Source organism: Dendrobates tinctorius, unplaced genomic scaffold (assembly GCF_039654945.1).
Source record: "Dendrobates tinctorius isolate UK_male_01 unplaced genomic scaffold, ASM3965494v1 ptg000184l, whole genome shotgun sequence".
NCBI classification, from domain to species: domain Eukaryota; kingdom Metazoa; phylum Chordata; class Amphibia; order Anura; family Dendrobatidae; genus Dendrobates; species Dendrobates tinctorius.
In genome coordinates this window covers 771,000-788,678 of record NW_027361851.1, presented here as the reverse complement: position 1 = coordinate 788,678, position 17,679 = coordinate 771,000, and the positions used below count along the sequence as shown (strand labels likewise).

At 46.6% G+C, this 17,679-nt stretch overlaps 1 protein-coding gene across 1 annotated transcript in view; it reads right to left on the bottom strand.

Moving 5' to 3' along the window:
* The window catches only part of LOC141055105 (dual specificity protein phosphatase 13A-like), a 60,383-nt gene extending 42,916 nt beyond the window's left edge, over nucleotides 1–17,467 (bottom strand). Inside the window, exons 1-2 of the mRNA XM_073552059.1 lie at nucleotides 17,263–17,467; nucleotides 5,311–5,528 (exon numbers count right to left, since the gene is read on the bottom strand). Of these exons, the coding sequence (XP_073408160.1) occupies nucleotides 5,311–5,528; nucleotides 17,263–17,381 (337 nt within the window). The 5' untranslated portion in view covers nucleotides 17,382–17,467. The remainder of the gene's footprint in view (nucleotides 1–5,310; nucleotides 5,529–17,262) is intronic.
* Between the last annotated feature and the right edge of the window lie 212 nt (nucleotides 17,468–17,679).

Genomic DNA, 17,679 nt, shown 5'->3' with positions numbered 1-17,679 from the left:
TCAAAGAGGTTAACGTGTCGGTCATGGATTGCACATAACGTCACTGCTGGCATGGTGCCATGGCAAAGTCAACTGCCGACCTCTGTAACAGCTATGACAGATGAAATGGAATCACTTGTTTTTTTTTTGTTTTTTTTAAATATGTTGGAGAAGAATGGCAGAACAAGTAACATTGTAACTGGAAGTGGCTCAGGATGGGGCACATTATTACAAGAAGGGGTCCAAGATGGGGGAACATTATTACAGGAAGGGTGGTAAGGATGTGGGACATTATTACTGGAAGGAGCCCAGGATGGAGGATATTTAGGACATTATACTTAGAAGGGGCACAGGATGAAGAACAGTATTACAGGAAGGAATATTATCTATAATAATAAATGCCCTAAGCAACTTCCGGTTGTAACAACTTCCGTCCAGTTGTAACCGGTGACGTCACCGCACACCTCTTTCCATGTTAACCTTCAACACACACACTCCACTCACCTTTCACCATCTCCACTCACGTCCACTCACTCTTTCACTCCACATACGACCCTTTCTCTCACTCCGTCTCTCATACTCACGCCGTCATCGCCGCTGATCCACGATCCCCGACATCTTCTTCCGCCGGCGCCATCCTGGATCCAGACGTCCTCCACGCCGGCGACATGTTCTTGCGGCGACGCCATTTTGGATCGGCGAAATCCCGCGATAGTCAAGATGGCATCGCCGCAAGAACATGTCGCCGGCGAGGACAACGTCGGGATCCAAAATGGCGTCGGCGAAAACTCGCGAGATTTCGCCGATGCCATTTTGGATCCCGACATCGTCCACGCCGGCGACATGTTCTTGCGGCAACGCCATTTTGGATCGGCGAAATCCCGCGATAGTCAAGATGGCGTCGCCGCAAGAACATGTCGCCGGCAAGGACAACGTCGGGATCCAAAATGGCGTCGGCGAAAACTCGAGAGATTTCGCCGACGCCATTTTGGATCCCGACGTCGTCCACGCCGGCGACATGTTCTTCCGACGACGCCATCTTGACTATCGCGGGATTTCACGATACTCAAGATGGCGTAGCAGCAAGAACATGTCACCGGCGTGGACAACGTCTGGATCCAGGATGGCGCCGGCGGAAGAAAATGTCGGGGATCGTGGAGCAGCGGCGATGACGGCGTGAGTATGAGAGACGGAGTGAGAGAAGGGGTCGTATGTGGAGTGAAAGAGTGAGTGGAGATGGTGAAAGGTGAGAGGAGTGTGTGTGTTGAGGGTTAACATGGAAAGAGGTGTGATGCTATCGCATCCTCCCGATGCGATAGCATCGGGCCATAATCTAGTTAGATAATAGTCACAGTATAAGAGTGTGTGCAGACGCTGCGGAATCCGCTGCGGATTAATCCGCACGGATTTTGCAAAAACCACAGATAAAACCGCAGGTCAAAAGACCTGCGGATTATCTGCGGTTTAGCCTGCGGTTTGGTCCTGCGGTTTCACCATCTCCACAATGGTGGAGATAGGAAACCGCTGCGGATTCCGCAGAAAGAATTGACATGTCAATTCTTTCTGCGGTTTCAAAACCGCAGGAAATCTGCGCGGATTTATCCGCACCGTCTACACAGCAGTTTTTGTTTACCATTCATTTGAATGGTACTGTACACCGCAGCTAAAACTGCTGCGGGTCCGCAGCGGCCAAAACCACAGCGGAACCACTGCGGAATCCGCAGCGTGTGCACATACCCTTACAAGATCAGGCCAGGATGGGGGACATTATTACAATGGGAGGTGAACAAATATGTCTTTATAGAATCTATAATGCTACAAGAGCCAATTGAAATTGTAGCTCTAGGTATACAGTGGGTACGGAAAGTATTCAGACCCCTTTACATTTTTCACTTTTTTGTTTCATTGCAGCCATTTGGTAAATACAAAAAAGTTCATTTTTTTCCCTCATTAATATACACTCTGCACCCAATCTTGTCTGAAAAAAAAGCAGAAATGTAGAAGTTTTTTCAAATTTATTATAAAAGAAAAACTGAAATATCACTTGGTCATAAGTATTCAGACCCTTTGCTCAGACACTCATATTTAAGTCACGTGCTGTCCGTTTCCTTATGATCCTCCTTGAGATGAGTCTACTCCTCCATTGGAGTTCAGCTGTGTTTTATTAAACTGATAGGACTTGATTTGTAAAGGCACACACCAGTCTATATAAGTCCTCAGAGCTCACAGTGCATGTCACACCAAATGAGAATAATGAGGTCAAAGGAACTGGCCAAGGAGTTCAAAGACAGAATTGTGGCAATGCACAGATCTGGTCACGGTTACAAAAGAACTTTTGCAGTACTCAAGGTTCCTAAGAGCACAGTGGCCTCTATAATCCTTAAATGGAAGACCACCAGAAGTCCTCCTAGACTTGGCCGTCCAGCGAAACTGAGCAATCATGGGAGAAGAGCCTTGGTGAGAGAAGTAAAGAAGAACCCCAAGTTCACTGTGGCTGAGCCCCACAGATGCAGTAGGGAGATGGGAGAAAGTTCCACACAGTCAACTATCACTGCAGCCCTCCACCAGTCGGGCCTTATTGTGATACAAATGGGATATGCATGAGTGAGAGACTGGTATAGATAGGCATCCAGTCAATAAGGTAGTGATTGCAGTACATTGAAACATCCATTTGGATACTATGGATTGTGACCGGAATCTGAACTTTTCCTACCATGAGGAGAGCACACACTCAGGAATGTGAAAAGCAACCACCTGCTCAGGCATTGTTGTGGGAGTTGGAAGGGAGGAATGTGAGAACCAAACCAGCTGAGATAAAGGAGGAATGTGAAAAAAAACAAGTTACTGCGCATGTCAGTGCGTGATCATTCCAATTAATATTATAAAAAGTACTGACCTCCTCAGCGGGTAGGGACTTTCCAGACGATTCAAGTGGACGCACTTAGTCTGTGATGCTGACCGAGGAAAACCCCTTCCCGCTGATCGAGGTCCCCCGATGTGAAGGGTGATGCTACAATAACTCGGTAATTATTATTGATGCTGAAATCTTTCATGTCATAACTGTCGTTTTTAAATCAATGAGACTATTCATGTGCTATGTAAAACAAAATGATTGCTTGCTAAAATAAAAGATTGTCAATAATCTTTGCCTGGTTGGGATGCCAGTGAGCGCTACGTAAGTTAAGGTAAATAACCTAATTTGGGAGAAAATTTAGCAAGACACTTATATAGCAGAGTGACCCGACAGAAGCCTCTCCTCAGTGCAAGACATATGAAAGCCCGCATAGAGTTTGCTGAAAAAGCACATGAAGGACTCCCAGACTATGAGAAATAAGATTCTCTGATCTGATGAGATGGAGATAGAACATTTTGGTGATTATTTCTAAGCGGTATGTGTGGGGAAAAAAACAGGCTCTGCTCATCACCTGCTTAATACAATCCCAACAGTGAAACATGGTGGTGGCAGCATCATACTATGGGGGTGTTTTTCAGCTTCAGGGACAGGATGACTAGTTGCAATTGAAGGAAACATGAATGCGGCCAAGTACTTAGAGATCCTGGATGAAAACCTCTTCCAGAGTGCTCTGGACCTCAGACTTGGCCAAAGGTTCACCTTCCAATAAGACAAGGACCCTAAGCACACAGATAAAATAACAAAGGAGTGTCTTCAGAACAACTCTGTGACAATTCTTGACTGGCCCAGCCAGAGCCCTGACCTAAACCAATTGAGCATCTCTGGAGAGACCTGAAAATGGCTGTCCACCAACGTTCACCATCCAACCTAGCGTAACTGGAGAGAATATGCAAGTAAGATTAAATAGGGTAAAAACGAGTTTTGCAATTGTCAAAAAATTACAAACTGCCATTGGAAAAAGCTCACTGAATGATTCACTTCTAAAAGGGATATAGTGTAAGCTCTTATGGTGAGCAGAGTCTTCTCTCTCTTCTGTAGAGTGTAAGCTCTTATGGTCAGTGGGGTCATTTCTCTCTCTTCTGTAGAGTGTAAGCTCTTATGGTCAGTGAGGTCATTTCCCTCTGTTCTGTACAGTGTAAGCTCTATTGGTCAGTGAGGTCATTTATCTTCTGTAGAATGTAAGCTCTTATGGTCAATGGGATCATTTCTATCTCTTCTGTAGATTGTAAGCTCCTATAGTCAGTGGGGTCCTCTCGCTTTGTCTCCTGGAAAGTTTAAGTGTAAGAAGAAGGACCATACCGCGGGTACCTGTTCTGTGCCAGTTCCGGAACTGTCGGGGCTGTCTCCTCTGTTGTCCAGGGGAAAGCTTTCAGGACTGGACAAATCCCTACAGACGGAAGCAGGAGGCGTAATTAAGGGGGTACCACAGAAGCACGTGCGGGAACAGACAGCGCGCAGCAGGGAGCAGTGAGTGCTCTGGCCCCAGAGCATCCGTGCAGCGCAGGCCCGCACCCAAACACCGCCACCCCCGCCGCTTGCAGAGACTGTAAGGAGAGAGGTGCAGTGTGCCCGTCGATTACCACAGAGCAAGGTGCCAGACGATCCGGACCTGTGAGAACTATGTGCGTGCCACCCAAAAGAGACTGTGTGCGGGACTATTACTCGCGCCCGGATTCCCCAGCGTACATCCGCCGGACCACAGTGGGTGCAGACGGCGTGGTGGCCCACATTCTCCCGACTACATCATTATATGGACTAGGGGCAGTGAAAGGTGCCGGAGACAGACCGCTGTTGCCAGAAGACGGATCCGCATTATCTTCAGGAACCCCACAGGACAAGTACAGTACTTCGCCGGCCGTTGTGGACATCTCCCCCTGCTTTGTGATTCATTCCATCTCGGAGAACGTCTGACAGCTAAGTTGATCAAACACGAACTGCAGTATGGAGATTAGTATAAATGTATTCGCCAAAATTCTAATTTTTTGGAAATTTCAGATCAGATGGCAAAATGGAGTTTCTAAAAATCTGCTTATATGTAGTTATGATGCATTACTATGCATGCATTTTTGTTCCATTTTTTTCCCTCATTCATTAGTATGGCATGCTGCAGATATAGATCTGTTGCAAATCAACAAGGAAAAATAACGTGTGCTCGAGACTTCAGGATTCTCACTCACATTGCTGACCCTAGGAAATCTTTCAGTCCTTGTGACAAATGTGAACAGAAAAAAACACAACAAAACTGCAGCGGGTGCTCAGACCCCTAGGCTACAATGAAATGTAAACGGTTTTTCACAGATTTTGGCTATGGTTAACTTTTTAAAAACACAATGCACATAGGAATACATTTTTCTACAGATGCTATAGATATTCAAAGACTTTTAAGATTTTTCATTTAAATGTTTTACTATACTTACCAGAGGATGTATTAAGGGCTTGATGAATAAACTGTGTACCTCGACGAAAATATACACTCATGTTAAATTCAGGACAATCTTCTGCAGTAATGCCATAGTACTGGATGTCAGGGCCATAGTCAATGACATCTCCTGTGCATTCCCATGAAGCATGAGCTGCATTTAAGATGTGGGTAATGCGCATCTTCTTTAGCTTCTTTTTGTCACTGGCAATCACACTATTATGGATTTAGATCAGAAAATTGACTTAAGTAGTAGCTATATTGAATTTTCAGTATCAGTACTATTCTAAAGGTACATTTACACTGCAATAATATAATAAGAGAGTATTCCCAAGGATCACTCATTTCACAACAATCTCGCAGTCTATTCAAGTTGCCTATCGCTCAATGAATGAGCAAAACACTTCTTTTTTGGTTGCAGCCCAAAAGATCATGGATCTCGGCAGCATATTGTCTTGTGTAAATGGGACCTGTGATTTCGAGACCTATGAACAAGGGCAGCCTACATGCCCTGAAAAATATATTACTAATCATTCTATGCATATCTGTGTGGACAGTCTATTAACTGACCAACGACCAGTAAATATTTACCGATTGGTGGTTGTTTGGCACTTAAAAATGGCCTATTGTACATGCACTTTAATATGTCACTAGTGTAGGGTTACTTAAAGGGAACCTGTCAGCAGCATTGTGCACAGTAACCTACAGATAGTGTCAGGTTGGCGCCATTATGCTGATTAAAATGGTACCTAGGTTGATGAAATCCTTTTTGTGGTTGTTGTTTAATCTTTATTTTCAGTTTTGAGTTAATGATATGCTCGTGCTCCGGGGCGGCCTGTGGGGGGTCTTTATGTGTTTCTCTAATTAGGTATTCATCAGTATGGCTTCTGAGAGGTCACTGATCCCTTAATGACCTGCCCCCTAGATTACATAATGAATATTATATACTGTATATATCCAAAAAAGAACACCTCCAGCAGAGAGGCGCCAGCAACATCTGGGAGGAGGACATATTTTTCTGTCTAGCAAGATGGTGCTGCCGGCACCTGCACAGTAGCAGCTATCGGATTTCCAATAGTTGCTACCTGCGTAGGTGCAACGGTACCATTTTCAGACTGATTTTTTTTTTTTTCATGAATTAACCCCTTTCTGACATGAGACGTACTATCCCTTCCAGGGTACCCGGGCCCCTATGATTGGGGATGGGATAACGTCTAAGCGATCAGCAGCGCTCCTGGGGGGCGCCGCTGATCGCGACCGGGTGTCAGCTGATTATCACAGCTGACACCTGGCACTATGTGTCAGGGGCGGTCATGGACCGCCCCCGCCATGTGAACCCATGGTACACTGCGATCAAACATGATCGCAGTGTACCGGGAGATTAGGGAAGCATCGGCAGGGAGGGGGCGGGGCTCCCTCCCTGCTTCCCTCCCTGCTTCCCTGAGACCCCCGGAGCAGTGCAATGTGCTGCGCTGCTCTGGGGGCCTACATCCCTGCAGGCTTCCTCAGTGTCTACAGACAGCAGGCAGTGAGGAAGCCTGTGCAGCACCTGTCAGATCGCTGATCTGACAGTTTGGACAGCACTCTGTCAGATCAGCAATCTGGCACATTACAGTGATGACCCACCCTGGGACAATAAAATAAAGTAAAAAAAGAAAAGTGTTAAAATTTATGAAAAACCCTAAATAAATTTAAAAAAAAATATTCCCTAATTCATTTTTTGGAAATAAAAAACAATAAAAGTACACATATTTAGTATCGCCGCGTCCGTAACAATATGCCCTATAAAACTGTCCCATTAGTTAACCCGTTTAGTCAACCCCTTAAAGACTATAAATAAAAAACAAAGCAAAAAACAATGCTTTAACATCATACCGCTGAACAAAAAGTGTAATAACGCGCAATCAAAAAGACAGATATAAATAACCATGGTACCGCTGAAAACTACATCTTATCCCGCAAAAAATGAGCTGCCACACAGCGTCATCAGCAAAAAAATAAAGTTATAGCTCGCAGAATAAAGCGATGCAAAAATAATTATTTTTTATATAAAATTGTTTTCTTTGCATAAAAGCGCCAAAACGTAAAAAAAGACATAAATGAGGTATTGCTGTAATCATACTGACCCAAAGAATAAAACCGCTTTATCAATTTTACCACACGTAGAACGGTGTAAACGCACCCCACAAAAGAAATTCATGAAATGCTGGTTTTGTTCATTCTGCGTCCCAAAAATCGGAATAAAAAACTATCAAAAAAGTCACATGCCCGAAAATGGTACCAATAAAAACGTCAACTTGTCCCGCAAAAAACAAGACCTCAAATGACTCAGTGGGTCAAAATATGGAAAAATTATAGCTCTGAAAATGTGGTGATGCAAAAACTATTTTTACAATAAAAAGCGTCTTTTAATGTGACAGCTGCCAAACATAAAAACCCGCCATAAATAGTAAATCAAACCCATCTTTATCACCCCCTTAGTTAGGGAAAAATAATAAAATTAAAAAAAAATTATTTATTTCCATTTTCCCATTAGGGTAAAGGTTAGGGCCAGGGTTAGGGCTGAGATTAGGTTTAGGGGTGTGTTGGAGTTAGGGTTGGAGTTAGAATTGGGGGGTTTCCACTGTCTAGGCACATCAGGTGCTCTCCAAACACAACATGGCGTCTGATCTCAATTCCAGCCAATTCTGTGTTGAATAAGTCAACCGGTGCTCTTTCCCTTACGAGCTCTGGTTTACCCCCACATATGGGGTATCAGCCTACTCAGGACAAATTGGACAACAACTTTTGGGGTCCAATTTCTCCTGTTACCCTTGGGAAAATAAAAAAAATTGGGGATTAAAAGATCATGTTTGTGGAAAAAATATGATTTTTTTATTTTCACGCCCGGGCGTTATAAACTTCTGTGAAGCACTTGGGAGTACAAAGTGCTCACTGTTATGAATTCTCTTACTTCTGAGTCGGGGCTCCCTCTGGTCGTTACTGTGGGTAGTGGAGCTGGCCGGATTGACTGAGGTCTGCCACCTGCTGATGATGATTGGGAATCTGGGGTTACTGATTGGGAGTATTTAAGTGAGCAAGCTTCCCTCAATTGTTGCTGGTGATTAGTTCTTCCTGTGGAACTTGAGGTCTGCTGTCTCCTGCCTGATCCTGCATTTTTCAGTTAAGTTGTCTATTTGCTAATCCTTTGCATCTGATCTGGTTTTGCTTCTTTCTGCTTTGCTGTGCGGGTTCAGCCTGATGCCTGCTGGGGCTGTGCTGGACCCCACTCCATGTGTTATAGCTTGTTTCAGTTTGTTCAGTCCCCTGTTATTAGTCTCTTTTGCTTTGCTGACAGTTTACACCAGAATGCTGATATAGTGGGGGAGAGGTCGTGAGACCTCAGTGTTTTCTTGTACATCAGACGTGTTGGATTTTTTAGGGTTTTTGCATAATTGCAGACAGTGTCTTTCCTTTCCTATCCTATTTAGACAGTTTGGGCCCCATCATTTGCTCAGTCTATTTTCTGCCTGTGTTTGCTCCTCATCTGGTCTCACCGACAATATATGTTTGGGGGCTATCTATTTCTTTGGGGTTCTACTCCGGGGCAGTTTAGATTTCACCTTTCTTGCTTTAGGCCTAATTAGTTCTCCAGCTGTGTCGAGGCTTATAGGGCATCGTAGGTACGCTCCACGGCTACTGTTAGTTGTGTTGTTAGGATTAGGGGTCTGCAATTCGTTAAGTGACTAACCTTTCTGGTTTCCTGGTGGCCTAGCCTATTCCTGCCATCCTCCTTGGTGACCTGTTCATAACAGCTTACCACACATCTAGATAAGTTCCTTGGGGTGTCTAGTTTCCAAAATGGGGTCACTTTGGGGGATTTCCACTGTTTAGGCACATCAGGGGCTCACCAAAGGCAACATGACAGCCGCAGACCATTCCTTCAAAGTCTGCATTCCAAAACTTCACTACTTCCCTTCCAAGCCCCGACTTGTGCCACACAGTAGTTTTCTCCCACATATGGGGTATCCGCCTGCTCAGGACAAATTGGACGACAACTTTTGGGGTCCTGTTACCCTTGAAAAAAAAAATTGGGGGTGAAAAGATCAGTTTTGTGGAAAAAAATATGATTTTTTTAATTGTATGGCTGTACGTTATAAACTTCTGTGAAGCCCTTGGGGGTTCAAAGTTCTCACCACATATCTAGATAAGTTCCATGGGGGTCTAGTTTCCAAAAAGGGGTCACTTGTGGGGGGTTTCCACTGTTTAGGCACATCAGGGGCTCTCCAAACGTGACATGGCGTCCGATCTGAATTCCATTAAATTTTGCAGTGAAAAAGTCAAACGGCGCTTCTTCCCTTCTAAGCTCTACCATGCGCCGAAACAGTGGTTCCCCCCACATATCAGGTATCAGCGTACTCAGGACAAGTTGCACAATAATTTTTGCAGTCCAATTTCTCCTGTTACCCTTGGTAAAATAAAAAAAATTGGACATGAATTAATTTTTTTTGTGAAAAAAAGTGAAATGTTCATTTTTTTTTTTTTAAAACATTCAAAAAATTCCTGTGAAGCACCTGAAGGGTTAATAAACTTCTTGAATCTGGTTTTGAGCACCTTGAGGAGTGCAGTTTTTAGAATTGTCACTTTTGGGTATTTTCTATCATATAAACCCCTCAAAGTGACTTCAAATGTGATGTGGTCTGTAAAAATAAAATGGTGTTGTAAAAATGAGAAATCGCTGGTCAATATTTAACTGTTATAACTTCTTAACAAAAAAAATGTTGGTTCCCAAATTGTGCTAATGTAAAGTAAACATGTGGGAAATGTTATTTATTAAGTTTTTTGGTTGCCATATATCTGTGATTTCAGGGCATACAAATTCAAAGTTTGAGAATTGCAAAAGTTTCAAAATATTCGCCAAATTTCCATTTTTTTCACAAAGAAACGCAAATTATATCAATGAAATTTTACCACTAACATGAAGTACAATATGTCACAAGAAGACAATGTCAGAATCACCGGGATCTATGAAAGCGTTTCAGAGTTATTACCTCATAAAGGGACAGTGGTCAGAATTGTAAAAATTGGCCCGGTCATGAACGTGCAAACCACCCTTGGGGTAAAGGGGTTAATATATACCATAAAAAAATAATTAACTGCACACATTACACGTGCAATCAGACTGCAGAGCAAGCGTCGGTGTCTGCCTGCTGCAGGTATTTGGTTTTTTTTCAATATATAATACTCATTATGTAAAATAACGGAAAGGTAGCTGAGGGGACTGTGACCTGTTAGAAGCCGTGCTGATGAATAGCTACGCAGAGCACCACATGAAGGCCCCCACCGCACAGGCTGCCCCGAAGCACGAGTATATTATTAACTCAAACTGAAAATAAAGATTAAACAACAAACATAATGTCAGGATCCTGTCAGCGTCGGCAAACTGCCACGGCTGAGCAGGGTGACTTACCCACACTACGGGAGGGCCCGGGGTCCGAGACTGCAGTGAAAGTTCAAGCAGACAGGACATGCGACACTGAAAGCAGTAAGGAGTACAAGGACCTACGATCATGTGACTGCAGGGGGTGGGGCTTAGCATCCTACTGCTGCAGATGATGGAATATACTAACTGCAGGGATACTGTAGTAGAGGAGAGGGAAACGCAGGTCAGACAAGCAGAGGTCATAAATGGAGATGGCAGCGCGGTACCAGAGGAACGAGCAGAGAATAGTCAAGTCACAGGCAGAGAGTTGTTACGTGCTACAGAACCACTCAGCACCCAGAATATGTTGTGCAGTTATATGTATGTATAATAGAGTTCCATGTGAGATGCATGTCCCTAATGCATCAGCCCACAGGCTGCGCCCCTGGGCAGAGGGGACAAGATATTCTCCTTTTGTCCGCCCTCCCCCACCTTTGTAATTCCCACAGTAAACATCGGCAGGCTCCGGCCACCTGTGGCTTTTTTAATGCATGTCTGGCCTGCTGCTTTTCTATTGGCCTGCCCTCTGTATCTGTATGATATATTCTGTGTCCTGTGAGTAAAGGGTTGTCAGACTGGAAATACGTGGAGAAGCAGTGATCTTTTATATGCGCCCATGTAACCAAGGAATTCCAGCCAGCGTCATTCATTCAGACTCCAGCCAATGCAGAGCGGACCTCCGAAAACACGGGGTGGTACTGAAAGAGGTACTCCAGCTTGGTAGACCCCGTTACACTGGTGGCAGACAGCGGGATATGATACCCCTTCTACAGGAGGAAAGGAATGAATGGAAAATAACTACCAGAAGTTAAAGAGGACTACATAAAAAGATCTGGTGGAAGCCCGAGGGTTGATCACCAGCAACAAAACAAAAGCGGATTTGATAGCAGCCATCATGGAATTTGACAGTGCACCCCCCAATGTGAATGTGGAGACCGAAGTCCAGAGGGAGGTAAAGAACAGACTGGCGTTCTATGGCCCAAACCCTGCAGTAGAGATCATACGAGAGGTGATGACTGATGTGCGTACTGATCTGAAGGAAAAGATGACCGAGCAGACCAGGATAGAGCTAGCCAAGATGGAGATGGCAGAGCGGACCAAAGTGGAGCTGGCCAAGATGGAGATGGCAGAGCGGAGAGAGGAGAGTCAGCGAGCAGGGGGCGCTCTGGCCTTCGTCCAGGTACCTTCAACATTAAGCCACAAAAAGATCCAGTATAATGCCTTCGGACAGTTGGGGGAGGCAGAGGAAGACATTGATGGCTTTCTGCAGGACTTTGAGCGGCAGTGTGCCCTTCATCAAGTGAAGCCGGATGAACGGGTTCAGATTCTGGCCAGCAAGCTGACGCCTATCGCACGGTACCTGATGAGGACTGTATGGACTATGAGCGGATCAAAGAAGTGATCTTGGCCTGGTATGCGTTGACACCAGAGGCATACCGCCAAAAGTTCAGCGGACTTATAAAACGCGTAACCGATACCCACGCTGAATGGGCCTGTAAATTACGGCGGTCACTGCTACAGTGGGTACAAGGGAGCCAAGCAACCACTAAGGAGAACATCCTCCAGCTCTTCCTGTTAGAACGATTCTTTAATGGACTAAACCCCGAGACACAGGAATGGCTTTGGGACAGGCGGCCAATGACTCTTGAGGAAGCCGCTCGTCTGGCCGATGAACATCATGATGCCAGGAGGCCGCAGTTGTCCGGATCAAAGGTGGTCACTAGGGGCCCACCCATGGACCTGGAGGGCCCCAAACCACCGAAGATTGTAGGGGGACCAGCTAGAAACCCGGCCTACCACAGTCCCCCTGGGGCGCGATGCCACACCTGTCGTCAGCTGGGCCACCTGCAAAGACAATGTCCCAACCTGACTCAGCATACCCAGTGGCCAAAGGCGGGAACAGCTACCTTCAGCAAGGATGCTGTACACTGCTACCAAGGCGAAGCTGAACCCGGGGGGGGGCTATGACTAACCAAGGGGTGGAAGAGATGGAGGAAGTGCTGCATGAAGTAGACCCCGTGCAGGCAGCCCGGGCAGTTAATCGACAACAGCATCGACAGGTCGTGTGGGTTAATGGGAAACGTAAGAAGGGACTAAGATTCTGGGGCAACTTTGACCCTTGTGAAGCCTCATCTCGTCTGGGACCAAGAGAAGATGGACCGGACAGTGGCAGTCCGTGTAGCAGGGGGAGCCATACATCGACTGCCCACTGCCAGTATTCACCTGAACTGGGGAGTTGGGGATGGCCTTGTTGAGGTCGGCTTGATGGAGGATTTGCCTGCAGACGTCTTGCTGGGAAATGACTTGGGGCCCATGTTGTCTGCATTCTCGGTGGCCTCTCTGGCTGAGACCTATCCTGTGACCACCCGGAGACAAGCTCGAGCTGCGGAGGCGGAATCACACTCAGAGGAGGCTCAGGTAAGACATCCCAGCCCTACACGTATTCCCATAGCCAGACACATTTCTTGGGCCACCCCAGATGAATTTAAGAGGGAGTTACTTGAGGATCCTTCATTAGAGGGATATCGTGGGAAGGCACAGGAGGGGAGAGAAGTACTGGAAGGGGAACAGTTTGTATGGAAGCAGGGACTCCTCTACAGGATCACAGAGCAGCACCACACAGGGACGAGCCCCACTATAAAACAGCTGGTAGTTCCCAAGAAGTATAGGCAGGAGTTACTGCGAATATCTCATGATATACCCTTGGCCGGGCACTTCGGCGTCAGTCGCACCAGGCATCGTCTGACACAAAATTTCTTTAGGCCGGGGGTAACCTATGATGTTCATCAGTACTGCCAGACCTGTGACAGTTGTCAGTGCATTGGCAAGAGGGGGGATCGATGCAAGGCCAAATTACGCCCCCTCCCCATTGTGGAGGAACCATTTAGCCGAGTAGCGGTCGATCTGATAGGGCCGTTAGCCAAACCCAGTCCGTCCGGGAAAAGGTATATATTGACAGTGGTAGATTATGCCACACGGTATCCAGAGGCTGTTGCGTTACCTAACATACTGGCAGAGACGGTGGCGGCCTCCCTGCTCCAGGTTTTCTCACGGGTTGGATTTCCCCGGGAGATTATCTCGGACCAGGGTGCCCAGTTTACAGCAGAGGTGACCAACCAACTGTGGAAGCTGTGCGGCGTAAAGTCAATTAGAAGCGTCCCGTACCACCCGCAAACCAATGGGTTGTGTGAACACTTTAACGGGACATTAAAACAGCTCATTGGGACTTTTACCAGGACCTACAGGGACTGGGAGAAATTCTTGCCACACCTCCTGTTTGCCTATCGGGAGGTGCCCCAAGAATCCACGGGGTTCTCCCCGTTCGAGCTGGTATACGGGAGACGGGTAAGAGGACCCCTAGACTTAGTGCTGGAACACTGGGAGGGGGAGGGCCTCATGGAAGGGGTACCTATTGTACCCTTTGTGCTGGAATTCCAGGACTGCCTACAGGAGCTTACCCAGGTTGTACATGAGAACATGCAGGCGACCCAGCGACGCCAGCGCGTATGGTACAATCGGAGGGCCAGAGAACGCACTTTGGAAATAGGACAGACGGTCCTGGTGTTAGAGCCCACTAAGCAGAATAAGTTTCAAGCTGCATGGCAGGGGCCCTACCAGGTAGTGGGGAAAATAGCCGACACCACCTATGTCACCGATTGTGACGACCCCAGGGTTATCCGCATGTTCCGCGTGAATATGCTGAAGCCCTACCTGGAGCGCCCTGAAGAGGTAGTGGCCATCTGTGCACCTGAAGCAGAGGATTTTGCCGGATGTCTTAGGGGAAAGGACTCAGTTTAAAACATGGGACCAGGTACACTTGGGTGAAGACCTAGGCCCCCGGGAGAGACAGCAGGCGGAGGCGTTGTTGAGGCTGCGACACAGGATGTTTTCAGAGAGAGCGGGGTACAACATAAGGGTGAGACCCAGGATCAGACCCCCCCCCTACGACAAAACCCCTTCCGCGTCCCTGAGTCTGTACGAGAGGGGATGCGACAAGAGATACAAGCGATGCTGCGTTTAGGGCTCATTGAAGAGTCAGATACTCCCTGGGCATCCCCCGTAGTGTTAGTGCCCAAGAAGGATGGGACTACATGGTTTTGTGTAGACTATCGTAAGCTCAATGAGAAAACAGTGACGGATGCATACCCCATGCCGCGTGTGGATGAGTTGTTAGACCGGCTGGCGGGGGCAAAGTATTTGACCACCATCGATCTATGCAAAGGCTACTGGCAGATTCCCCTTAGTCCTGACGCTATTCCCAAGTCTGCATTTGTCACCCCGTTCGGCTTATTCCAGTTTCGAGTTATGCCATTCGGGATGAAGAATGCCCCGGCGACCTTCCAAAGGCTGGCTGACTGGCTTCTGGATGGTCTCCAGGACTATGCTTGTGCCTACCTGGACGACATCGTCATCTACAGTGCGACATGGGAAGAGCATCTAAATCACCTAGAGACAGTATTGGACAGGATCCACCAGGCCGGAATCACCCTGAACCCAAACAAGTGTCACGTGGGCAAAGCAGAGGTTCAGTATTTAGGGCATTGGGTGGGAAGTGGGAAACAGCAACCAGAACCAGCCAAGATTGAGGCCATAGCCAAATGGCCCATCCCACACACTAAAACCCAGGTCATGGTGTTTCTAGGGACAGCGGGGTATTACAGGAAATTCGTTCCCAATTACAGCAGCGTAGCCAAGCCCCTCACTGATTTGACCCGTACGAACCAACCCCGCCAGGTAACCTGGACCTCAGAGTGTGAGGAAGCCTTCCGACAACAAAAGGACGCCCTCACCAATACCCCTGTATTGGCCGCACCCGATCCAAGTAAACGTTTCCTGGTTCACACAGACGCTTCTATGTTTGGATTGGGGACAGTACTGAGCTAAGTCGGGCCAGACGGCCAAGAACACCCGGTAGCTTACCTGAGTCGGAAACTACTGCCCCGTGAAGTAAGCTATGCGGCCATTGAGAAGGAGTGCCTTGGCGGTAGTATGGGCACTCAAGAAGTTGCAACCATATTTGTTTGGATGACAGTTTTCCCTCCTAACAGAACATAATCCCCTTGTCTGGCTTAATCGGGTCTCCGGAGACAACGCCAGATTGCTGCGGTGGAGTTTAGCCCTACAACCTCTGGACTTCACCATCCACCACAGACCCGGCAAACAAAACGGTAACGCCGATGGACTAAGTCGACAAACGGAACTTGTACCAACCCCATAAACTTCGGTCATCCCCAAACCGATCCCTTGAGGATCAGACTGTGTATGCCGATCGCGTCGCTGAAAAGGGGAGCCGTGTTACGTGCTACAGAACCACTCAGCACCCAGAATATGTTGTGCAGTTATATGTATGTATAATAGGTTCCATGTGAGATGCATGTCCCTAATGCATCAGCCCACAGGCTGCGCCCCTGGGCAGAGGGGACACGATATTCTCCTTTTGTCCGCCTTCCCCCCACCTTTGTAATTCCCACAGTAAACATCGGCAGGCTCCGGCCACCTGCGGCTTTTGTAATGCATGTCTGGCCTGCCGATTTTTTTATTGGCCTGCCCTCTGTATCTGTGTGATATATTCTGTATCCTGTGAGTAAAGGGTTGTCAGACTGGATATACGTGGAGAAGCAGTGATCTTTTATATGCGCCCATGTAACCAAGGAATTCCAGCCAGCATCATTCATTCAGACTCCAGCCAATGCAGAGCGGACCTCCGAAAACACGGGGTGGTACTGAAAGAGGTACTCCAGCTTGGTAGACCCCGTTACAAGAGTCATACACAGAGAAGATAGCACAGTACAAGAGGGACAGGCAGAACTCGTAACAGGGACGGAAGCGGATCAAAACCAAGCAAGCAACAAGTTATCAGGCACATGGCACACGTACACAAGAGGTCAACTAACTCAGCCGAGGGCAGGAGTATAACTGACACCGGACCTAGGTCGAGTGGACACTAAATAGCCACCCTCTGCCAGAGAGAGGCAGAAACAATTAACCCCTGTCTGACCAGGACGGGCCAAAGACAAAACCCCGTCCTGGATCATGACACATAAGATGGATTTCATCAACCAAGGTATCATTTAAATCAGTATAAGGGAGCCTACCTGACACTGTCTGTAGGTTAGTCAGCATAATCCTGCTGACAGGTTCCCTTTAATCAGTATAACGGTGCCAGCCTGACACTGTCTGTAGGTTGCTGTGCACAATCCTGCTGACAGTTTCCCTTTAAATGTCATTTGAACATGAAAAAAAGACAACAATCCTATACCCAACTAAAAAAATAATATAATATTCTTTAGAGATCTCAGTTAGTGTTAAACCTGTTGGTCTAAACAGTAATATTTAAGCCATTTCCAACAAGTAATGCAGTACACTTTAGAATTTGTCAGATGCTCAGATTTCATCTCATTGACATCATTAGCAATTGCTCTGAATTAGTTAGATGTAACTTGACACTTATCGTTATATTATTTATTGCTAACAAAAAATGCAACTTACACATCTCCTAGGTAAAGGTTTGGGATGATTTCGTCCACATGGTGTGTACCCCCTTTGTAGTTTTCTAGAAGTGCTTCTAGTTCTTGCACAGGAGGGGGGTCTCTGCATAACTTTATCATTTTTGGAGCCCCAGAAAAACAGCAACAGTGAAAAGAGATTCCTGGCAGTGACAGTTGTGTCGCATATATCAGTCTGTGTTTCTGAAATGACACTTGATGTCAAGCAACAGCTGACTGGCAGCCTTTAAATGCTGTTGATATTTTACAGGGGGCTGGGGCGTTGAGACAGACTAATTGTCTCTAGAATGTAAGGAGAATTCTGGTATTACAACGAATTTATTGTATTAAAGAGGGGAAGGCGCTGAAGCAAACAGTGTGTCTTTTACTAGCTAGTGTCTAGGACAATGAAGTTTTAAAC